Consider the following 25,324-nt stretch of genomic DNA (forward strand, 5'->3'; position numbering starts at 1 on the left):
TGTTTTTTTTTTGCCAATTTCCTTCCTACTGGGTCTGTGCTGGTGGAACGCATCTCACCCTGGGATGGCCATGGCGCCTGTCAGCGGCCCTCTCTGTTTCTTTCCTTCTTGCCCCTCTGGGACCTGGGGGTAGTAACTGCTTCCAGCCCCGGCTGTTTCGTCCTCCTTAGTGTCCTTTACCTCTATAAATAGTCTTCTTTTAAAAACTCAATTACCCAATATGAGTGCAATATCTATTTCCTACTCAGAGCTTGCCAATATGGTTGAAAACAGCCCAGGACCGTAGTTAGGGTTGCCAGATTTAGCAAATGAAAATACAGAGTGTCCTTAAATGTGAATTTCAGATAAACGATAAATAATTTTTTGGTTCTAAGTATGTCCCAAATATTGCGTAGGACAAATACTGCATTTAGTATAAGTATGTCCCATGCAATATTTGGTACATAATTCTACTAAAGAGTTAATCATTGTTCACCTGCACCTCAAACTAATTGTGAGTCCTGTATTTTATTTGGCAATCCTAAATTAGAAGGCATTGCCGGGTTAATTCTTTTAAAACCGAGTATTTGGCATGACCACTGGCTCTCAACCATTTCTCTCCCATTAGACTATGGGTGACTGCGGACAGACTTGGGCTTATTCCCTTATGTAGCCCTAGTATCCAGCTTGCCAGGCACATAGTAGGTGCTCAATAAAAACGAACAGAATCACAAATTCTAAAGTGCCTTCAATTTCCAGATAACAAGGAAGGTACACTTCCACCAAAGTTACTATTTTCCCTGATACAAAGCAGGAAAATAGCACTTCTCCTTTTTTTTTTTTTTTTCCTATTGCCCAACTCAAGAGGAAAAAAGAAAACAAAAACTCATCTTTCATTGATGTGGAAATGTTAGTAAAATAAGAAGAGCTTTCTTTCCTATTCAGGGGTTTCCACACTTATTTGGAAATATCACCCTATTTTTTATTTTTAACATCTTTATTGCAGTATAATTGCTTTACAATGGTGTGTTAGTCTCTGCTTTATAAAAAAGTGAATCAGCTATATGTACACATATATCCCCATATCTCCTCCCTCTTGCGTCTCCCTCCCACCCCTCTAGGCGGTCACAAAGCACGGAGCTGATCTCCCTGTGCTATGCGGCTGCTTCCCACTAGCTATATCTATTTTACATTTGGTAGTGAATATATAAGTCCATGCCACTCTCTGACTTTGTCTGAGCTTACCCTTCCCCCTCCCCACGTCCTCAAGTCCATTCTCTACGTCTGTCTCTTTATTCCTGTCCTGCCCCTAGATTCTTCATACCCATTTTTTTCTTTTTATCTTTTTTTTAGATTCCATATATATGTGTTAGCATACAGTATTTGTTTTTCTCTTTCTGACTTACTTCACTCTGTATGACGACAGACTCTGGGTCCATCCACCTCACTACAAATACCTCAATTTCGTTTCTTTTCATGGATGAGTAATATTCCATTGTATATATGTGCCACATCTTCTTTATCCATTCATCTGTCGATGGACACTTAGGTTGCTTCCATGTCCTGGCTATTGTAAATAGAGCTGCAATGAACATCGTGGTACATGACTCTTTTTGAATTATGGTTTTCTCAGGGTATATGTCCAGTAGTGGGATTGCTGGGTCGTATGGTAGTTCTATTTTTAGTTTTTTAAGGAACCTCCATACTGTTCTCCATAGTGGCTGAACCAATTCACATTCCCACCAGCAGTGCAAGAGGGTTCCCTTTTCTCCACACCCTCTCCAGCATTTATTGTTTCTAGATTTTTTGATGATGGCCATTCTGACTGGTGTGAGGTGACAGCTCATTATAGTTTTGATCTGCATTTCTCTAATGATTAGTGATGTCGATCATTCTTTCATGGGTTTGTTGGCAATCTGTATGGAAACATCACCCTACTTATTTAACGAAACCTAATATGGTGCTAGGTACTAGGCAATGTTCTAGACATTATAGGTATACATTAGCCCATTTAACCCTGACGTGGTAAGACCTATCCTAAGTCTCTCATCTGAAGTCCTTGGGGCAGATGTGTTTCGGAATTCAATGCCTATCTGACTTAACTATGAAACATTCATAATACCCAGACTAATCAAGGTCTACGAAGTACTCCACAATCAAACATACTAATTTCTGCAGGAAAATACACAAATAGTCCGATCAGGTAAAATAAATGAAAAGAGCTTCAAGTCCATTCAGGTGAGTTTTTCCTACCAAAGGAATTCAGGTCAGGTTTGCCTGTTCAGTGAGATTTCAAAGAAAATTTCCATTTTTAGAGGTGTCTGAATTTCGGAAATAAATATAAGGGATCGTGAACCTTTACTGCTGTTATTCTCACTTTCAGATGAAGAAACTGAGGCTCTGAGGGCTTCTGTCATTTGCCCGCGATCCCTGTTTTAAGTACTGGGGCTGGAATTCAGACAGCTTTCTGGATTCAGAGCTCAATAACCATGATCCAGTGCTATCCTTAGTTAGAACTTTTAGCTTCCAAATATTAATTTATTTGAAAATAATCAGATTTTCTAAATGGTTGGCTGCAAAGGCATCTAATCTTAATTTATCAGCTGATTAAAGGCACACAGTGCATAAATATTTAACATTCATTTATTCAACAGATACTTAGCTGCCTTCTTTATGTTCATTTAAAGTCTGCTTCAAACAGAGTAATTTATAGAACTGAACACCGTAGTGATCTTGTCAGATTCCTTATTTTGAGGAGTCAAGGTGGTAACTAGGTGCCCGGGGAAGCTTGTGTGTGTGTGTGATGGGGGGTGGCCAGGGGAGTGATGGGTGGTCTGCTGGATGGCCTTAAGACATAGTATGCCTGGGGGACCCCAAGAGTCTACTGGGGTATCTGCAAGGTCAAAACCATTTTCACAGTAATATTAAGGCAGTATTTACTTTTTTCACTTTCATTCTCTCGGTTGTATACAATGCAGTTTTCCAGCTGCTACACAGTGTGTGACGTCGCAACAAACTGAATGTCTTCTATTAACTCAGACGTCAAAGAAAGCTTCGAAAATGTAAAACAATGTCATTCTTCTAAGTTTTCATTTTGATAAATAGGCCTACTTTTCATAAAAATTTTATTTCTGTTAATATGTAATGAGTGGCTAAGGAATCATAAAGCCACCAGGGGAAATGTAAAGAGTCACCCTCCTAGGGTCCTCCTAGGCTGCTCCAGCACATTTGCCCCTGAATTAGAATTTCTGGGGCAAATGTGCTGGGAACCTGTATTTTTAAATGGTTCCCCCCCACTGGTCTGATGCTTGGCTAGATTCTGGAATCGTCCCTGTTGTTGCAGTTGAAACTTTTAATTTACCAAAACAGGCCAATAAATAGGTCAATTGAGGTTTACTAGAGGCCCGAAAAAACACAATCTGTGTATACTGAACCTTCGCCGCGTAAGTGTGATAAATGAAGAGGGAACGAGTTTTCTGGACTCTCTCCATACAGGAGATGGTCCCAGTTTCTCTTACCCCTGAACCTTTGCAGATGTTAATCCCTCCTCCTAGAATACCCTTCCTTCCCCTTAATCCTACCCTACCCACTCCTAAAAATCTTACTCCTCCTTCAAAGATCAGCTCAAGCACTCAGTGACTCCCTCAGGCATCTGCAGAGTGAATCACTGCACCCTCAGCACTGTGTAGATGCCTTTATTATGAAATATGGCATAACAGGACAATTGCCTCTCTCTCTCTAGGGTTCTGTTTTGAGCTTCTCGGAGGCATGAGCTGTCCCAGGCTTCAGCTGCAAGCACAAAACACAGAGCTCAGTAACGTCAGTCACACACCAGCCAAGGTGGCACAGTCACTCTCCAGCAAACCATTCTCTGCTGAACTGAAAAAGTAATTCAAAAATGTATTTGATGGGGGCTTCCCTGGTGGCGCAGTGGTTGAGAGTCCGCCTGCCAATGCAGGGGACATGGGTTCGTGTCCCAGTCCGGGAAGGTCCCACATGCCGCAGAGCGGCTGGGCCCGTGAGCCATGGCCGCTGAGCCTGCGCATCCGGAGCCTGTGCTCCGCAACGGGAGAGGCCACAACAGTGAGAGGCTCGCGTACCACACACACACACAAAAAATGTATTTGATGTATTTTGACCAGTCCCTGTTGTGACAACACATTAATTCAAGAACACTTAACTTTTCTACTCAATCATTACTAAGGTAAAAATGCATCACTAATGAATCATTTCTATTTAAATAAATGTCACTGAATCTTTTTTGTCTCCGAATGGCTGACTTACGGGGGCTCATCCTTTTCAGCAGCAGAAGCAGACACTAACTAACCATGACCAGCAGCAGCAGGGCTGATTCAGTTAGCGATGGACCTTTAGCTGCCTCAGAGCTCCTGTAGACATCTCACCCTCTGAACTGTGTTTTCCTTTGCATATGGATAATGGGTGGGGTTTTTTCCTTCACTGCCCTGACATCCAACAAATGAGTTATCCAAATCCAGGTACTTTTCCGGATTCCAGGGACACCAAAGTGAGTAAACACAGTCCTTGCCTCCTGCCGCTGTGTCCTGACACCTGTGACTGCACCATCAGTAAGCAAAGGAACAAAGTACCAAGGCAACATTTAGTTTAAACCCACACTGCCGATTGACAGGATCCACAGACAGATCCGCCTTCCTCTGATGGACAGAACACAAATCTTCACCCGTATCGGCTTTAGCACAATAGACTGTAGCACTGCCCAGGCCCCTCCACTGGGGGCCTGGACAGAAGGACACGTGCTCCGGAGGGCACACTCAGAGGGGACCAGCAGCTGGTGGATTTCAGAGTATTTAGTATGCATTCATTTGCAAGTTAACTAGCAACTTCAACCGAGCCTTTCTTTTCTTTTTTGATCTGCACATGGTATTTAGTGGGGGGGGGGGGGGGAAATTAAAAGTATCTGGCCTGTTACCACAAATCTCCCAAGAACGTCTTCCCCAACCTCCTTCCATAAATACTATTTCTCTTTTCTCTTCAAAAAAGAAAAAAAAAAATTCCAAATTCATGCAAAGGAAGGCAACCTGGCTCGATAAAGTTCTATGGACCGAATTTCTTCCATTTGAAAAGGAGAATAAAATTTTCTGGCTAATTCTGAATTCCAGAGGCATCCTGAAAATTTTCTCAATTTCTCTGACTGCAACATATGAATTCCTTGAGGAAGATTATATGGCAATTCTACCCCACCTTTGACTAAAAGTTAATGCAATTATTTAAGTAACTACTGCTGCTAATTATGCAAATTTTTTAAAGTATATGTTCAATATAATATGATACTGACACAAGGATCAGTCAATTTAAAAAGCCAACTTTCTAAAGCTTTCTGTTAGCATGTTTTCCAGGTCACCCAACTAGGGCACCCTAAGTTTACGATGAAAAGATATGACAGAGCAGGATGGTGTAAACATTATTTTCTTAAAAGCTGGAAGCAGTTTTAAAGAAAAAATCGTGGCCTGCTAACATAGTTGAGTCAATTTAATCATAAGAACTACTCACGAGCTTTAAAAGTATTTTTCAAGTCAAGAACCATAATTTAGACCAAAGCTAAAGCTAGAGATGTCAAATATAATTCTCCGGCAAGGGCACCCATTCTCTTTCCAGATGCTCTTCCTTCACAGAAGATAAGTGACTTAAGTAAGCAAATGACAACTCCAGATTTAATTTGGAAGCACGGGCTTTTCTTACACTTCCTTTTTCTTCACAGAAAAGTTCTCTCTGTTTTCTTGATGACCCTTTCTGAAAAAGCACTAGCTTCTGTTCTAAGTTAGTTTTGTCACTTAGGTTCACACTTTTCATAGCAGTGACCAGCCTGCCTATAGGGGTGTTGATGACCACTGTCCCACAAGGCCCAGCTGCTGTTGTCAACAAGGAAACAGACTGACAAGGAACTAGTCAAAAAGCAGTGAATCAACTGCAAATGGCTTTCGAGGTCCCCTGCATTCAACCTCCTCCTCCAAAGCTTCCCAAACTTCTCATATTCCTCTCGACCTCTGTTACGTGTTAAATTATGTCCCCCACTCAAAAAAAAAAAAAGATATGTTGGTGTCCTAACCGTCAGTACCTCAGAAAGTGACTTTATTTGGAGATAGTCTTTACAGAGATAGTCAACTTAAAGCGAGGTCACTAGGGTGAGACCTGATGACTGGTGTGCTCATAAAAAAAGGGAAATTCGGACACAAACACATATACAGGGAGAATGTCAGGAGAGGATGATAGGAAAGATCCGGTGGTGTGTCTACGAGCTGAGGACTGCCATAGATTGCCAGTAAACCACCAGAAGCTAGGGGAGAGGTATGGCTCAGGGCTCTCAGAAGAAAGCAGCTCTGCTGACACCCAGATCTTGGACTTCCAGCCTCCAGAACTGTGAGACCATACATTTCTGATTGTTTAAGCCACACACTTGGTGGGACCTCGTTACGGCAGCCCTGGCAAACAAATACAACCTCACTAATGTTTCTACTACTTTCTATTTGACAGCTTCCGATGATTCTAAGCCATCTGGTGGCAGGAAGCAAGCCTGGCATGTCATCGCTGTGCTCCATGACCTTGGGCAGAGGGCCAGCCTCCACTGTACGTACTGAGTAAGCACTTGTCAACTTGTGGATGTCGCCAGATAGCAGGAGGGCAAGTCATGAGGAAGGTGGTGGCTGTGTTAGCACCACCCCTCCTCCCTTGAGACCTCATGAAGGGCAGCTGTGAATGAATCAGAGCTGGCGTCTCTTCAACGGCTGGCTCACCACTCCAGTCTCCAGCAAAGAAAGAAACAGAGAAGGAAGAACACTGGCCAGTAACAAAAACTGGATCTGCTGGAGATGTTTATAATAAATATATTTATAACATCTATAATAAATCTTAGAACTAATAAGAAAAGGAACAGTACCTAATGATAAAAAGAAATATAATATTTTTGTTAATATCTCTGAGGCTCTGTGGTATTGCTCTTCTGAAGATATAAAATTAGAACTTTTTTCTTATACTTCTATTTTCTTTTATTGTGAGAAGACAGAAAAAAAAAGAGCAACAGAATACATATCAGAATATCCCCAGCAGCACTATTTTTGCAACTGGAAACAATCTAAATGTTCAACAGTAGGTGGTGTGGTTAAACAAGTAACAGCAGAGCAAAAGGCAATGGACTGACTTCACAGCTGTTCAAAATTACAAACATGTGGACTAAAAGGATATATAAATAAGTATGCTGTAATAAAAGTATGCACAAAAAAGAAGAATTATGATAATACAAAAATCCAAGATCACTGACCATCCCTATAACTTCTAATTCTGAAATTACCTGAAATCTATTACTCTAAGTGATAAATTAGCCCATCTTAAGACTTACGACATACAACATGCCTGCCTCTGTACAAATAGCTGCTGCCTAGATTATAACATATTGCTCTAATACAGTCCTACCTTAAGCAACAGGAAACATCTCGAATAAACCACCGAACTTTGCACCTAAAGCAATTAGAGAAAGAAGGACAAAAAAACCCCAAAGTTAGCAGAAGGAAAGAAATCATTAAAATCAGATCAGAAATAAATGAAAAAGAAATGAAGGAAATGATAGCAAAGATCAATAAAACTAAAAGGTGGTTCTTAGAGAAGATAAACAAAATTGATAAACCATTACCCAGACTCATAAAGACAAAAAGGGAGAAGACTCAAATTAATAGAATTAGAAATGAAAAAGGAGAAGTAACAACTGACACTGCAGAAATACAAAGGATCATGAGAGATTACTACGAGCAACTCTGTGCCAATAAAATGGACAACCTGGAAGAAATGGACAAATTCTTAGAAATGCACAACCTGCCAAGACTGAATCAGGAAGATATAGAAAATATGAACAGACCAATCACAAGCACTGAAATTGAAACTGTGATTAAAAGTTTTCCAACAAACAAAAGCCCAGGACCAGATGGCTTCACAGGCGAATTCTATCAAACATTTAGAGAAGAGCTAACACCTACCCTTCTCAAACTCCTCCAAAATATAGCAGAGGGAGGAACACTCCCAAACTCATTCTACGAGGCCACCATCACCCTGATACCAAAACCAGACAAGGATGTCACAAAGAAAGAAAACTACAGGCCAATATCACTGATGAACATAGATGCAAAAATCCTCAACAAAATACTAGCAAACAGAATCCAACAGCACATTAAAAGGATCATACACCATGATCAAGTGGGGTTTACTCCAGGAATGCAAGGATTCTTCAATATATGCAAATCAGTCAATGTGATAAACCATATTAACAAACTGAAGGAGAAAAACCATATGATCATCTCAATAGATGCAGAGAAAGCTTTCGACAAAATTCAACACCCATTTATGATAAAAACCCTGCAGAAAGTAGGCATAGAGGGAACTTTCCTCAACATAATAAAGGCCATATATGACAAACCCACAGCCAACACCGTCCTCAATGGTAAAAAACTGAAAGCATTTCCACTAAGATCAGGAACAAGACAAGGTTGCCCACTCTCACCAGTCTTATTCAACATAATTTTGGAAGTTTTAGCCACGGCAATCAGAGAAGAAAAGGAAATAAAAGGAATCCAAATCGGAAAAGAAGAACTAAAGCCGTCACTCTTTGCAGATGACATGATACTCTACATAGAGAATCCTAAAGATGCTACCAGAAAACTACTAGAGCTAATCAATGAATTTGGTAAAGTAGCAGGATACAAAATTAATGCACAGAAATCTCTGGCATTCCTATACACTAATGATGAAAAATCTGAAAGTGAAATCAAGAAAACACTCCCATTTACCACTGCAACAAAAAGAATGAAATATCTAGCAATAAACCTACCTAAGGAGACAAAAGACCTCTATGCAGAAAATTATAAGACACTGATGAAAGAAATTAAAGATGATACAAATAGATGCAGAGATACACCATTCTCTTGGATTGGAAGAATCAACATTGTGAAAATGACTCTATTACCCAAAGCAATCTACAGATTCAATGCAATCCCTATCAAACTACCAATGGCATTTTTCACAGAACTAGAACAAAAAATTTCACAATTTGTATGGAAACACAAAAGACCCCAAACAGCCAAAGCAATCTTGAGAATGAAAAACGGAGCTGGAGGAATCAGGCTCTCTGACTTCAGACTATACTACAAAGCTACAGTAATCAAGACAGTATGGTACTGGCACAAAAACAGAAAGATAGATCAATGGAACAGGATAGAAAGCCCAGAGATAAACCCACGCACATATGGTCACCTTATCTTTGATAAAGGAGGCAGGAATGTACAGTGGAGAAAGGACAGCCTCTTCAACAAGTGGTGCTGGGAAAACTGGACAGGTACATGTCAAAGTATGAGATTAGATCACTCCCTAACACCATACATAAAAATAAGCTCAAAATGGATTAAAGACCTAAATGTAAGGCCAGAGACTATCAAACTCTTAGAGGAAAACATAGGCAGGACACTCTATGACATAAATCACAGCAAGATCCTTTTTGACCCACCTCCTAGAGAAATGGAAATAAAAACAAAAATAAACAAATGGGACCTAATGAAACTTCAAAGCTTTTGCACAGCAAAGGAAACCATAAACAAGACCAAAAGACAACCCTCAGAATGGGAGAAGATATTTGCAAATGAAGCAACTGACAAAGGATTAATCTCCAAAATTTATAAGCAGCTCATGCAGCTTAATAACAAGAAAACAAACAACCTAATCCAAAAATGGGCAGAAGACCTAAATAGACATTTCTCCAAAGAAGATATACAGACTGCCAACAAACACATGAAAGAATGCTCAACATCACTAATCATTAGAGACATACAAATTAAAACTACAATGAGATATCATCTCATACCAGTCAGAATGGCCATCATCAAAAAATCTAGAAACAATAAATGCTGGAGAGGGTGTGGAGAAAAGGGAACCCTCTTGCACTGTTGGTGGGAATGTAAGTTGATACAGCCACTATGGAGAACAGTATGGAGGTTCCTTAAAAAACTACAAGTTGAACTACCATATGACCCAGCAATCCCACTACTGGGCATATACCCTGAGAAAACCATAATTCAAAAAGAGTCATGTACCAAAATGTTCATTGCAGCTCTATTTACAATAGCCCGGAGATGGAAACAACCTAAATGTCCATCATTGGATGAATGGATAATGAAGATGTGGCACATATATACAATGGAATATTACTCAGCCATAAAAAGAAACGAAATTGAGCTATTGTAATGAGGTGGTCAGACCTAGAGTCTGTCATACAGAGTGAAGTGAGTCAGAAAGAGAGAGACAAATACCGTATGCTAACACATATATTTGGAATTTAAGAAAAAAAAAATGTCACGGAGAACCTAGGGGTAAGACAGAAATAAAGACACAGACCTACTAGAGAATGGACTTGAGGATACGGGGAGGGGGAAGGGTAAGCTGTGACGAAGCTAGAGAGAGGCGTGGACATATGTACACTACCAAACATAAGGTAGATAGCTAGTGGGAAGCAGCCACATAGCACAGGGAGATCAGCTCGGTGCTTTGTGACCGCCTGGAGGGGTGGGGTAGGGAGGGTGGGAGGGAGGGAGACGCAAGAGGGAAGAGATATGGGAACATATGTATATATATAACTGATTCATTTTGTTATAAAGCAGAAACTAACACACCATTGTAAAGCAATTATACTCCAATAAAGATGTTAAAAAATTAAAAAAATATATATATATAGCTCTAAATATCAAAATAAGACACTATGCTTCTCAAGGCAGCTTTTTAAAAATTTCTGCTTAAAAGAAATTAAAAAGCCATAAAAAGCCTAGTGTGCATTTTACTATCCATTACGATTACCGTGGATGAAGGTCTTTGTTTCTCTGGAACTACTTTCCTATGAATACCCTGGGAAACAATCGTGAGCCTGACCTCACTGACCCACTCAGGCCCTGGGATGGAAGTGTCTTAAGCCAGTGAGGGAAATACAACCTAGTGCATTAAAACATGTCAATACTGTCTTAGAAGTCAAAACTGAATGTGCGATATATACTCGCTACACACCAAAAATTATTAAATATTTATGACACTATCAGGAGAGTAGAAAGGTACTAAATTCTGCTGTATGAGACATGCTTTAATTCCAGCGGAGCATGGGGACAGGGTCTCCCCTCAGTTCTGCATAAGCTGATCCTCTGCTTCCAATCATAACGAAGAAGCCTGAAGGCAACTTCTACCCTAGTCCTGTAAATTTAACTTTGTGACAGAATCAAATGTTTATTTTTTTATCCTACCCAAAATAACGATTACATTTCATGATAAGGAAGAATTTCCTTAAAAATGAAGATCAAAATGGCCAAGGCAGAGGCTTATAAAATATCCTCAAGGTGTCCTATTCCAGTCCTTTTTGGGCATTCTCAGCCCTTTACCGCCTAACTCTACTCTATCCCTGCTAATATACTATAGCCCGGGCCATACTGTTCCTTCTTTACTACAAATTGAAAAACCATCTATCTTTCAAATCCTGTCCTGGAAAGAGTCTACGTCAGCATTTTCCAAAGTGTGAGACACATGCAGTAACACAGCTCGTCTTAGGGGTGGTACTCACTCAACATGTTGCTGAGCTCCCTGCAGAGTCGGTATTTATTTTTACATTTATTTCCAATGCGTGACAAGGGATGTGACCAGTACCACTGAGAGTAGTGATCAAATGCTTCTTTTTAGAAAACATTTATTTAAGGAAATAGGAAAAGAGGCAATCTAAGGACAAGTAGCAGGTAAGTAATAAAGAAGGGATATGGCACCAGCAGAAGTAAAAAGTACTGAGGCTTGGACCACGTTGATTGGTGCTATGCATATAACATTTCGAAATTTGACTTACAAAGCTACAGAAGCAAATTATAAGACTACATGAAAATTTCATGAAATTATATGAAATGAATTACATGAAAATTCTTGCAGCAAATGCTAACTGGCTAGACTCGGAGTTTCTTTTACATCAGTAAAGTAATATTTTAGAAAGTACTCTCACGCTTCTTTGGGATTATAGTGAAAACTCAAAGCCAAGTTAAGATAATCTTCTAAACATATCCATACTAAGTTATCATTCTAACACTGTTCAGAATAAAACTTGGTTTCTCAATATAACTATTTAGCCCACGGAACGGAAAAGTCCGAAGAAATTTAAAGAGGAAAAATTACATAACCTGCTGAACCCCAAAGATTTATTTATACCTTCTAGGAAAACAAATATACTGACTACAACAGTAACACAACCCTACTCTGACGAAGTGCTGGGGAGAAACGGCTAGGGTATATTTAGGCTTTTTCAGTTCTTAACAATCTCACGGGACATGAAAAATGCAATCTGCCTTTAAAGAACACCACCAAAAAAAAAAAAAAAAAAAAAAAAAAACAAAAGGGAAAAAGGAAGAAGAAAGCCACATGTTTGGTTTCAGAACACCAGGCCTTACCAGAGGCTGCTGAGGCTGCATGGTTTGGAGACCGAGGGTCTGACCCTGGGGCTGCGAGGACTGCTGGGGCTGCTGCATCTGGAAAGAAAGAAAAAGAATTATACGTGTGAAAACAGGAGGTTGACGTCCGTCATTCCAGTTCCCTCCCCCCATAGGCCTTTGACCTAATCAGTCTGCTCCAACAAGGATGACACACACCTGCCTCCTCCGTCTTTGTCTTCCCAAATATATCGTTCCTCCTTCAAGGGCAGGAGACCTAAATCTCCTCCGTGTGCTTCCAGACTACTGCAACCCCAGGGATCTCTTCTTTGCTAGTCACAGCGTTCACAGTCTAAACCACCCTACGCTGTCCAGGGACATGCTTTATACTCACTGCCTTAATTCATTTCATGCCATTTGCCCTTCCACATATTTCATTCCACCTTACGCTCTCAGGTGAGACAAGGACTGCTCGCTAGTTATCTTTTTGTTCCCTATGGTACCCAGAGGAACTCTTGAATTTAGATTTTTTTTTTAAAGGAAGATGTAGATGTGAGAAGTTCTGGCCTAAATTACCAGCATAAAATCATAAATTGTGTCCGTGAACGCTGGCTCAAATACATGGCTCTTGGAAAACACTTGCAAGTCACAAAAGAAACACAGACTAGACGTCCACCAGGGGGAACATCACAGAGGAGAGGAAAATATTAAGAGGTGGTTTGTCTCAATGACCTTTAAAGTCTCCTCCACCCGAACGCTTCATCTCGAGGATGACAGCACCAGACTTCTTTTCAGCCTCTGCATTTTTCCAACTCGGTTTGCATACTGTCCCTCAAATTCTTTGTCTTCTTTAGGGCACGGTAATCAATAGTTATTGCCAGAAGGCATTTTTCACTAAGTGACAAGGGTCATGGATTTGGAATCCTAGCTGAGGTGTGGGCAGGCCACTCCCAACATGGACCAGAAACACAGCGACTGCAACAGGAAGCCAATTCTCCATTGGGCTCTCTGTGAACCCTTTCAGGAAAAGTCACCCCAACTTTGTAATTATTAATCTGTTCCTTTATGGAGGTAGTCAGTCACCAAAAAAGGAATAAGTATAATTCGGATGCAGAAGCAAATCATTTTTCCTTATCTCCCAGGAATGTGTTGGTAATGCAAAAATTATCAGAAGGACACACCATGTTAATTGGGATAAAAAGTACACATTAACCAATAAGGAAGGTTTTCAAAATTTGTAGCTTGAAAACAATGCTAGTGTAAGAAAGGAAGTGGTAAATAAAAAAACAATGTAATAACTTTCCTCGGTGATCTGGAAATGAGAAATTTTAAAACAGAGAGAAATATAAATATCAGTCCTAAAAATTTCTGAAACATATACTTAGCACTTGGGAAAAAAATTACTTTAAGAAAATATCACTATGAGTATTTATAGTCATAATAATGGTAATATTACCAAATGGGTACTTCACTTGCATTTTCATATTTAATTTTCACTACACATTTAAGAGGTGGGCACTATAATTAGTTCCATTTTATTTATGACAAAATTAAGGACTAGAGGGTTTTTGACCACGCTGGAGATTTTATACATGCAATGAGTGGGATTGGCCATCTATAGGCCACACTCCCTCCCAAACCAATTACCATATGTTGTTCAACTTTGTGATACAGTTCTTTCCACGTTTTAACAGGCAAAAACTGGGATGCAATTCATGGCATCTTATAACTGTGAAGCCCAGTTTTGTTGAAGATTTGTGGTGGCTTTGGTCTGTCGAAGTGTTGGCACTGCCAACCAGAATTTTTTGGGTCACACTGAATTCAGACCTCAAACCCACTTGAGCTAATGGCTCAAATATTTTCTTCCCACCACCAGTGTCAAGGATGAGACATGCAAGTTCCTTTGCTGTCCTTTTCTGCATGACAGGTTTATTTCTCATTGACCTCATACAAAGAGTATGGCCCTTGGGTACCCCAGTTCTACTAGAGTTCCCATTCTCGGTGCTGCTTTCTTTTCCTTTCTTAGGAATACACAAAAGGACAGTGCACCTCAAGTTGGACTGTTGATGAGATTAGAGTCCACTGTACAGACTCATCAGGCAGTTTCCAACCCAACAACACAGGATAAGCTTGCTAATAATAAAGGCAAATGGAACAGATAAACGTAACAGCCTATATTCCCTAAACAAGGGAGGGAGAAGCCGGAATGTGTTAAGGGGAGGAGCCCTTTATCTAGGAGACTCAAATATTTATGACAAATAAGTGAAGGACAGCTCTCTGGATTCTACCAGAGACAGGATGAAACATCCCTTTGAAGTATCCTACCTACGTAACTCCAACTTCGCAGCCCAATCAGACTAGAGGTGTTAAGCGGAAAATTTTTTGGATTACAGACCCCTCTAGAAATCTGAACAAAAACTCTGGACGGCTTGACTGTTTCTAAAAAAATACACATGTAAGAAATTTTGAACTCAAATTGCATGGCCTCTAGTTAAACAGTGACTGAGGGAGCTGAGGCTTATACTCTTAAGATAAAGGCATCCAGCTACCCTCCCGAACCTTTGTGAAAGGGCAAGGATGGTCTGCAAAATGCACTCTTCTGTCCACGACCTGGCAGATGCACGGAGAAAGGAAGGCCCCTGCCGAACTGGAACTAAATTGCCCCCGTTAGGTCCCAGCAATTAAAGTCTGAAGCGTCTGCCATTTCTCATGACCGCTGAGGACCCCGCACACATTGCATTCACTCCCAGCTCCATACCTGGAGGAGCCTCTGCTGCTGCCGCACCTGTGGCTGTCTGGGCCTCACTGGGTCCTGAGACAGGGACACCGAGGGAAGGTTTGGGTGCACGGAGGTCAGCACCGCATCCAGTCCTCCACCCACCAGAGGGCTCTGCTGAAGTGACTGATGATTCAGTCTGGTCAAGAATAAAGAACTTGTTTTCAGGCCCAAGCATACGGTCAAATGTTTACAATCAGTGCCACTGGCACACTGCACACACTCACAAAGAAACCGCCACGTTCAGTAATCCCTATGTACAACTCCAATGCAATAGAGACCCGTGGTTAAGGTAACCTAGACTCCCAGGGACACATGGTATCACAGGTATTCAGACAGCGAATGGCACAGGTGGGATTTCAACCCAGAACTTCGGGGCTCTGAAGTTCAAGTTCTTAGGCAATATGCTATGCTGTCACTTATTAGACAAATAATAAACATGGTGCCTGCTTTCCAAATTCATATATTTTCCCACATGTGTTACCAACGACCCTGCCAACTTTCCAAACAGTGATTACTTCGAGTTGACCTGCAATCTTTGATGGTAACACACGGGAGTCCAGCTGCTGTCCACTGTAGTGCAGCAATCTGCATGAAACTGAGTTCTCCTAGACCAACGCCATCCAACAGAACTTTCTACTGTGACCGAAATGTCTCCACCTGCGCTGTCCAATGAGATAGCCACTGGCCACCAGGACCAGCTGTATCATTTCTGGGTCTCAGTGCAAAACAAGAATGCAGGGCTCTCTGATCAAAAATCAGTAATTATTTCAAGCGGGTGACAACAGAGCATTACAATCAACCACGCGGGTCTTCTAAACACAGCGCCCTATGTGACTGCGCAGGTCACACACCTTCGAAGCTGGCCCTGCTGGCCACGTGTGGTTAATGAACACTTGAAATGTGACTAGTGTGACAGAGAACTGAGGAGCTTTAACTTAACTTTAATTAGTCTAAATTTAAATAGCCCACGTGGCTGGTAGCTGCTATAATGGACAGTGCGGTTATACACTATATACTACATCTACAAGATCCAATTAAAGCAAAAACTGAGTAAGAGTCTTTTCATGATCTGGTTTTGCCAGCCATTCCTGAGGTGGAAAAGGTAGAAACTAAGATATGTGACAAAAGTGTTACGGGCACCGTGCACAACGAGTATTGCAATCACAGGCTTTGTGGCGCCGATCAACATATTCTAGTAAGGCACTGCTAAGGATAATTAACAATTTTTAATCTTAGATATTTATTGCCAAAAAACCTTTTTAAAAGAGGAGGAAAAAAAGAACATTGGAGCTAACATAGTGGTATCATTGAAAAATATTACACAAATACTATGGGAGATGTGAGTCAAACAATAAGGGACTTGAAAGGAATAAACAAGATGGGGCACTGCTTCTTTTGAACCACAATCTGGATGCTGCTGAAGATGAGATGACGATGAAAATTATATGCAAATATGCAAGCTCATAGGAACAATTATAAAGCACCATGTCCTAGAAGCAGCACGGTAAAGGCGAGAATTTGAGTGTCCACCACTGCCATCATTACTTCCACATGCATCACCTCTGAGAGCCACTCAGGGGCTGCAGGTACGGAGACGCCTGCTGCTGAACGTAGCCACTCGGCGGCTGCTGTTGCATCTGTCTGAGTCTTTCCATTAGCGCCGGGTTGGAATGCGCAGCCGGATAGGTTCTGGAATTATAGGTAGGAGACAGGACCACGCTGCCAGCCTGCTGCTGAGGGGTCTGCTGCAAAGGCATCTGCGTTCCGTACATCGTATAGCCCTGGGGCATGGTCTGCAGGCAGGCACAAGGAAGGAAGTCAACGTTTTGATTTGCCCCCAGCTTTCCTATCGCTAAGATATCGAGGGCAAAAACAAAGCCAGGAGGAGTCCCCTGAAATTCGCCGTTCTCAAAGACTCTTTTTCACTCAAAATATGAGGAAGATCACTCTGGAGGCAGAGAGAAGAGCCCGAAAGTTATACAATGAGCTGTTTGTATAATGATTCACCAGAAATTTCAATTAAAGAGCGAAAGGAATCCTCACTTGGTTAAGAGATCAGTTTTAAGCTCAGTTGCTTACTTTGAGGAAAGGAAGGGCAGGTTTCTGCACAGAAACAATCAGGCAAGCATCTCTACCTTTAGTGCACAGATGGCATCAATGTTCAACAGATCCCAAGCATCATTAGTGTTGTTTCCAAAATTAACCAGAAGAGTTACTCATGCTCAATGTAAATTAAAATCATGGAGTACACTTTCCTTGTATGTAACTACACTTCCTCGGAGCTAATGAATTTGTCTGTAGTGACCAACCAGTTAGCAAGAACAACAACAACAGAAACAATCAATTACCTTAACCAGAGAATAAGGGTGTCATTGGTGACTATTCAATAATCTCTAGTTCTGGCTGGACTGCAGCCTGTTTCAGCACTCTACCAATAATCGTTAATATATGAGTGGCTGATTCTCCAAATCTTGACACCCAACGTAAATGAAAAGCTCCAGGTTCTGCTGCGTCACTATCTACAATTTACAGAACAGAGTGCTGATTACAATAGAGGAGGACTGCTCTGCAGGTCCTCAAAGTCCCACATTTTAAGGTAGTTGAATGGCTCTGACTTGGAAGACAGAGTGAGGGACGATGACCTTCCTGCAGGCAGCGTGCAGGGATACAGGCCGTGTGGCTCGGTGCCTGTGAAGGCCAACCTTGGCCTTCCTTTCAGCTGTGGACACAGTATGAACCGCTGGCCTAACTAGCGGCCTTGCCAACATCCCTGGCCTCCTGATTATGAGAGGGATAGAGTACAAGGATATGGAAGCAGAAATGACAAAACTATTAGAAAAAATAGCTCAAGATTTGCATCACATTAAGGCAAATCTATCATTTGCTGAATAACTACTGTGTATCTATCTGGTGCTTTGCTAGTTCCATAGGTTGTCTTAAACCCCCACAATGTTCATCTCTATTTTACAGAGAAGGAAACCAAGACTCCGAGTAACTCGCACAATGTTACACGGCTTGTAGGTTGTCAGGAGTTTTGTCAAGGTCTGACGCCAAGGCCAATTATCTTCTTATTCTACCAGGATTCCTCTTCGAAGCTATCTTTGAATAGCATAAATTCAATCATGAATTACATCATTATACATTATAACATAAGTACCCTGGCTGGGACTGTTCGTCATTTCAATATCTACCATCATCATTAATAGAAAGGTATGAATTGATATTTCTGATTCAAGAATTTCCTAAAATGTTTCATGCCCTTTAATCAATCCTGAGACTTGTTTAATAATCACTGGAAAAGCTTTTTTTTTTTGAAATGTCAATTATAATCTATAAGCAGAAGTGACTAAGTTCTATACCCCATGAGGGAACTGATACCCTACTTACCTAGTTCCCCCCTTCAAATAAAGAGCATTAAAAATCCCAGCAGCACCTACAAAGCAAACATGGGTACCTGTGCTTGCTGCAGACCTGGATACTGGGGGAGCTGAGGGGAGGGCCGTGCTTGAGCAGCAAAGAGAGCAGCCTGGTCCCCCGGCTGGCCCTGGAAGACAAAGCCGAGGCGGCTCTTGATCATAACAGCAAGGGCATGATCCGAGCTCCCGGTTAATTACCCCCCAAAACCCCTGACACCGCACCCTATGTGAGAACAACACTTGCAGATTCCAACCTGCATTGAATACTACTTCTCCTCAATTTCCTATTAACAGTAGAGATTGCTGCACTTATTATTTCTTCCAAAGACGACTACAGATGTCCCCAATGATCACACATACATAAACACAAGCCAAAATAATCAATGGTCTGCTCATCAGAGAGGCTCTGAGTCAGCTTCCCTGTACACTCCAGGGTACAAATGTCCCTCTAGAGTAAAAGGCATGAGTCTCTAAGTGTGAAATCTGAAACCACAGAGTTGCCTCATCCTGTGCCCATAAAGTAAGAGAACACGTGGTACACGCAGATGGCATATACTACCTTCATGACTTTTTAATGATGTTTCTTCAGAGGGACCTAAGAATTGCCTATTTAGCCATGTATGCAAGGGATGAATTTGGGATCTCTTATGACTCTAATAATCAATATAATCAATTAAAATGTTTAATAAGTTAATATCAAATACAGTTCTAACCAGCTACAATGTAAAATAAAACCAATTAACATCTGTTCACCAGTCTTAATTTAATACATGTTTTGGCCTGAGGAAAAATAAATATATTCCTAAGAGCAGCTGTATGTATTTTACATTTTGGCGGCAGAACCTATTTCATGGAAGCTTGCGGTATTAATCACAGAAGGAGGCCAAGCTTCCGACCACCCCTTGGTTTTTTCAGGACTTACTAATAACAAAGAAATGGGGTTTATTCTAGGATATTTCACCACTGTTTTATATCACAGATGTCCTCGTTTTTTTTAAGTGCTAAAATACAGTTATATTAAAAACCAATTTTAATGTTCTGGGAAAGTAGTGCAGATATGTCTGGCAGGGAGAAAGGTATAAACATTTAGCTCAAGAGGGAGAACACCAACAATTATTAAGCATCTATTATGTGCCAGGGACTGGGCTTCTTGTTCTTATTCCCATTCTCTCACAGGAACTCTGCAGGGAGGGGACATCATCCCCATTTTCTTCAGGTAGGAAAAGCCAGGCTCAAAGAGCCTAGGTAGCTTAGCGAACTCACCCAGCTAGACCTGGCTAAGCCATGAGCGCTCAGGTAAGTCTGCCTCCAAAGCCTAGGGTTTCTTCCATTATGATGAGATGCCTCCATATGTGATATCAGGGATGAAAATATTTAAAATTTCATTTGGTGCTTATTCTTTAGGGACATAGAGCCTTGTAAACTCACCCCAATAAGAAACCAAAAGGAGACTCTTTATTAAGACTTGTTAATGAGATTTTGAAATGAAACGTATACATCAGACGGTGAAGCCTTTTCTCTGATCCCCACATAAAATCACTCGAGGGCATTTAAGAAACTTCGGCCTCTCCGAAGGTGGCTATCCACCCATACGTGGACCAAACACAAATTTCTGGGAGCATCTACTATGGTATCTACATGTAACAGCTTCAACAAGAATCTAATTTTCCAGCGTAGGGTACCATGAAGATACTCTGAGCCTTTAGCTGATTAATCTAAGTGCAATTATATCCCTATTTGCTTAAGTCTAAGAAAAATACCCCAAGCTCCCTCTCGGAGAGCTCATGCCACGGGAGTGTGGCTATCTGGAGCCTACAAGTATTGCCCCAAAGTATCCAAATGGCCCTTGATCCTCCAAACATTAAGCCAGGGAGTCATTAAATCAACCAGATCTTTACATGCCGCTCCTCGACTTGGTGCTCCTCGACAGCATTGTCCAAGGTCCCTGAAACATATACCGCTGTGCCTCTTGGTGGGGATAAATATATGTATATTATCATTTTTACAGAAGAAAAGAAAAATGAATTATTTCTGTGAGTTAGAATCTTGAGATCCCTAAGTAGTCTAAAACACCCACGCCCTTTTTTGCCTTGGAGGGAAACAAGATGCCATGTGCCTGTGACAGAGGCATGCGGATACATAAAACAGATGTTTTTTAACTCTTTACTCTTCCTTTGCTTGTTGAAGAACCTTAGGAAACAAACTATGACTTATATGTGGTGGTGGATCTGAGTTACTGGGCAACACTCTTTTATTGACAAAGAACAGTTGAGATTTTGGAAATTTAAGAAATACGAATTAAAAACGTACATTTTTAAAAATCACAAAATTAACATTCAAGGAAAAACACTATAACTTTGAAGAAAAAGCAAGGAGAAAGGGGTGAAAATTTTCAAATCAGTTTTACACTCTAAAATTCATGTACTCTTCAGTGAACCATTTTTAGTCTAAAGGTAAACTATTTATTTGTAAATAGACTATATTCCCTCCCATCACCATTCCTCCCCCCCCCACCCCGCAACTCGCTACTTAAGTACAGTAGGTAAGGGTTCTAACATTCAATACCCTCCCTGAGGAAATCACAAACACCTCACGTTGGCCAGCAGCGCTCGCCAAGGGCTTCTATCGTCATATTTGCCCTCAGTGAAAAATACCCATCTCTTCTCCCAAACGGAAATGACCTCCTCCTGCTCTCTGGTTTTCCCAGAATAATGACAGGAACAAATTATTTCAATTTGTAGAAACAGTTCAATCTGTTGAGTAAGGAATGAATGACCAAGAAGTTCTTTAGTAACTTGAAAGATTTTACAGATGCTAAACGAGGATCATAATGCGGGAATAGGTAAGAAAACTAAATATAGTAAGAGTCTTAAAATGTTAGTAGGGATGGTTTTGCTGCATTCAGGAAGGGACTATATAATGTATCATCCGAACTGGGACAGGCCAGGAGAACGGGGGCAAAGTGAGACCATGCCTGGCAAATTGTGACTTACGGTCGCCTGCGTCGTACATAATCCACTTATCTGTTATTTTCTGAAAACTATCTAAGCTTTGACTTTTTTTTTTTTAAATCAGTTCCTAGCACTGTGTCTGGCATATAGTAAGTGCTCTATAAATATCTATTGAGGAAACCTAAGATCTAAGATTTAACTTAGTTTATCTGTTAAGCAAGAGTTCCAGAGGTAAACTGAGATTTATATTTCAGGATAAATTAGTTTACCAAGTGCTTTCCAATTGCCCCATATTTTTAAGTACCATCTTTTGTTTTGAAAACTCACTTTTTAATTTAATTTTTAGCATCTGTCATTCTAATGATTTCTTCTTTCTGCCTTCATTAATACCTGGAGAGTAGCTCAGTTGCCCCTCTTGATTTATTCTGCTTAACTGCAACAATCAGAGGCAACATTAACTTCACACTTTTGTGGTTGTAAAGGAGGCTGGTTTCTGAGGGAATATCTGTGTCTAGCCAGGGGCCACACTGTGCTCCGGCTCCAGCTCCCCTGGCTCAGGTACCCAACTTACACGTGCTAAGAGAGTGAGCCACAGTTAACTGGGAAATTCTGATAGCTACGTGAACCCATCTCTACATTGCTACCCAGGGTAAATTCCTACATGTGGTCTCTCTCGTTTGTTTTTATACATTTTGCTTTAGGCTTGCCTCTGGGTAAGAAACAGAAACCTATTATATTTTCTAAAATTTCCACTTCCTAAAAACTTTTTAAAAAGCTGTGCTGTTCAATACTGACTCATCTTCCTGGTCTTTATAAGAACAATTCTCTCTCTTACTGCTTTATTTTTAATTAGACAAGAGAAGCATCTGAGCTCAAAGAGATGTAGACTCAAAACCTCTTGCATAATTTGAAATGAATAGATCCAGTAAGTTAAAAAAATTTTTGATAAATCATCCTCAAAGATAATTTTCAATCTTCTGGGTCTTGTTCTCTTCATTAGTTCACTCTCTCAGTCAACTGAGAAAATGTGAGGGTCTCTTTCTAAAGGAGAATTGGTTACAGCTCCAATTAGCAGACAGTTACAATCAGCAGCATTTCAGAATCAGGGATCTTCTATCCACTCAATTCACTAGTAATGAGTTTTTTTCAAATCCTTATTTAGTAACTTTCCAATAGTGTTTAAGGGTTGCAAGTAGAGAGACAAGTTGTGCCTGAAAAACCACAACCAGATTTTGTGACTCTGTTTCTGAAAATGCTGATTTAGGAATAATAATAAAAGTCACCCAATGAAAACCAGTGGGTAATGTTTTATGAGTCAACTAGCAAAAAGGGTTTTGCTTGTGACGACTGGTTTGGAAGGTACTGGGTAATGGTGCCCAAGGTTAAACAACAAATGGCGTGAACCCCAAGTTTTGGTCGTCACATTATACCGGTGTATTTTGATTGCAGACAATAGATACACAGAAAATTCTATAATTCAAAGAGGTCCTGTTGACCAGTTATGCTTAATTCTTTTATAAAGCTTTCCATCAAATATAACTTGGTTGGCAATCGATTAACAGTAACATTAACTGCTGGAACAACCTGATGCATTTTGAAATAAACACACCTCATACAATAATGAACCTTTACAATATATTCTGTTAACATGCCCATAAAGGAGGAATATAACATATTGATTGGTTGAGTATACATACACATTCATTAAATTCCTGATATTGGAGAATATTAAAGAAAAATAAGAATGGTGAAAAGGACAGCAAAGATATAGATACACATTTCCATTTATTTGAATGAATATATAGATCACATAACCTTTTGACTTTAAATACCTGATGAACAAAATATTGTGTCTATTTTTTTAAAAAGTAAAATCAATGGCAGATGCAAATTATATTCTGTTCAAATTACATTATCATCTGAACAATAAATGCCCTACAGCAAACATAAGCTACCTGAAAGATATTTTTAAATTTGATCGTTTAATTCAAGTTTTTTTAAAAACAAAAACCTCGCCTGCTCTCTGTACAAGTGTCAAGAAAAATTGATAGAAAAATTGATTGCCTTCAGAAAAGTCTCCAAACGTTCCTTTGTTGAAAGAACTATTAAAGAAATTGCCTATATGGCAGTATTTCATAACTGAGATATTTTCAAAGCTTGTACATGCCATTAAGGATATTTTCACCAATGTATAGAAAATGTTACCCATTAAATTGGCAGTGAAACGAGTTGACTTACATTCACATCTGAGATGTGTGCTCTTTTTTATTCTAATGCTTCTTGGGGTTATGTTGTGGGTTGGCTAGCTGATACAGAAACCTATAAGTAATTTAATGCAAAACATGCATTCTTCGCTAGCCCAGGCAAAGCAGTAGAGATGAAGTCTTATGACATGCATGCACAAGACCTATGCTCAAAAAAAACACCTTCTCCATACCGGAAAGAAAATAGAGATGATGCGTTCTGTTGAGAATTTAGGAAGAACCAGTGAGTGGGATGTGATGAGAAGGGCATGTTTCATAACCACAGTTTTCATTATCTTGCATTGGCCTGTGAGTCAGCATGCCATGCGTTCCTCTACTAATGAGGTGAGTTATCGCAGAGAGAAGCGAGAGCTCGGGAACAGATGGGTTCAAAACTGGGACTGAGATGAAGGTACACGAACTGGCCTATGTTCCCAAGCCCAGGCCATGAACGTCCACTGGTTTCGATACCATACACGTATATGATGAAAATCATGAGGCAATCAAAGGGGACAACTTTCAGAAATAAATTCCGTTAAAGTGAACATGGTCAATGCATTCATGATTCTGTGTTACAGTCTCAAACATAAGCCGAGTAACAGTGAAATGAAGACTATAATAATTACCAGCTAGAGGGGAATAATCTGCTTCTCATTCTGATGTTCAAAGAATAATGCTATAAAAGTTTACTTAAAGAAAAAAAAAAAAAGAAAGTAAAAGGAATGACAGACAGAAGGGGTGTTACCATTATGTTGTCAAAGTCTTCCAGAAGGGAGACAGCAGAGTTACAGAAGTCCTACAGAAAGGGGACAGCAAGAAAACGGCAGACAATACAGATAAGATTGTTTAGCCTAATGATGTGGGTAGCCAAAATACATAAGAATTAGTTCATTTTAAAACAATGTTTCAGGGAGTCAAGACTTAAAAAACCCAGGCCCTAAGAGTTCATATTAATTTATATGCCAAACAATACCACCATAGGCTGGGACACAGATAAATAATACGGCAATAGTCATACAATGGAATAGCACATCCTGGAGGTTGAACAGGGACATACAAGAAGTAGGGGAGCTATCAGACCCAGATGACTTCCCGAAACTAAGGGATGCTGGCACCTCGGTGTAAGCAAAAGAGCGCCCAAGTCCTTCCCAGCCCAGAGCCGGGGGAGAAGCGCTCAGGACATTTGGGTCACATGAAACACACAAGACATTAAGTGAACAAGTCATATATTATTGGAGGATGTCATTAGATAGCTCCATCCCCAGTAAATGCAAATGAAAACAGAGCATCAGTTTAACCACACGTTCAATCAAGCAACATAGACAACAAATATTCATAGTGCCACTGGTGCTTACACGCTAACAGGGAGTCTAACTTAGAAAAAGGGAACTATATGCTGGGGAAAAATATTCCTGTTTCTCAGGTCAATGATCCCCTTGCTTAATCATCTTTATGAATGAATTCTAAGTGACACTTAGTCTGAGACATTAAAATTTTTCTG

The 25,324-nt window shown here is 40.4% G+C and overlaps 1 protein-coding gene across 1 annotated transcript in view; it reads right to left on the minus strand.

Moving 5' to 3' along the window:
* The window catches only part of MED12L (mediator complex subunit 12L), a 359,593-nt gene that overhangs the window by 38,548 nt on the left and 295,721 nt on the right, over positions 1-25,324 (minus strand). Inside the window, exons 40-43 of the mRNA XM_089910995.1 lie at positions 18,668-18,757; positions 16,774-17,006; positions 15,193-15,349; positions 12,456-12,533 (exon numbers count right to left, since the gene is read on the minus strand). Coding sequence (XP_089767121.1) covers positions 12,456-12,533; positions 15,193-15,349; positions 16,774-17,006; positions 18,668-18,757 — 558 coding nt within the window. The remainder of the gene's footprint in view (positions 1-12,455; positions 12,534-15,192; positions 15,350-16,773; positions 17,007-18,667; positions 18,758-25,324) is intronic.

Source organism: Delphinapterus leucas, chromosome 4 (assembly GCF_059928025.1).
Source record: "Delphinapterus leucas isolate spDelLeu-1000000601 "Yukka" chromosome 4, BTC_Dleu_Yukka2, whole genome shotgun sequence".
Classification (NCBI taxonomy): domain Eukaryota; kingdom Metazoa; phylum Chordata; class Mammalia; order Artiodactyla; family Monodontidae; genus Delphinapterus; species Delphinapterus leucas.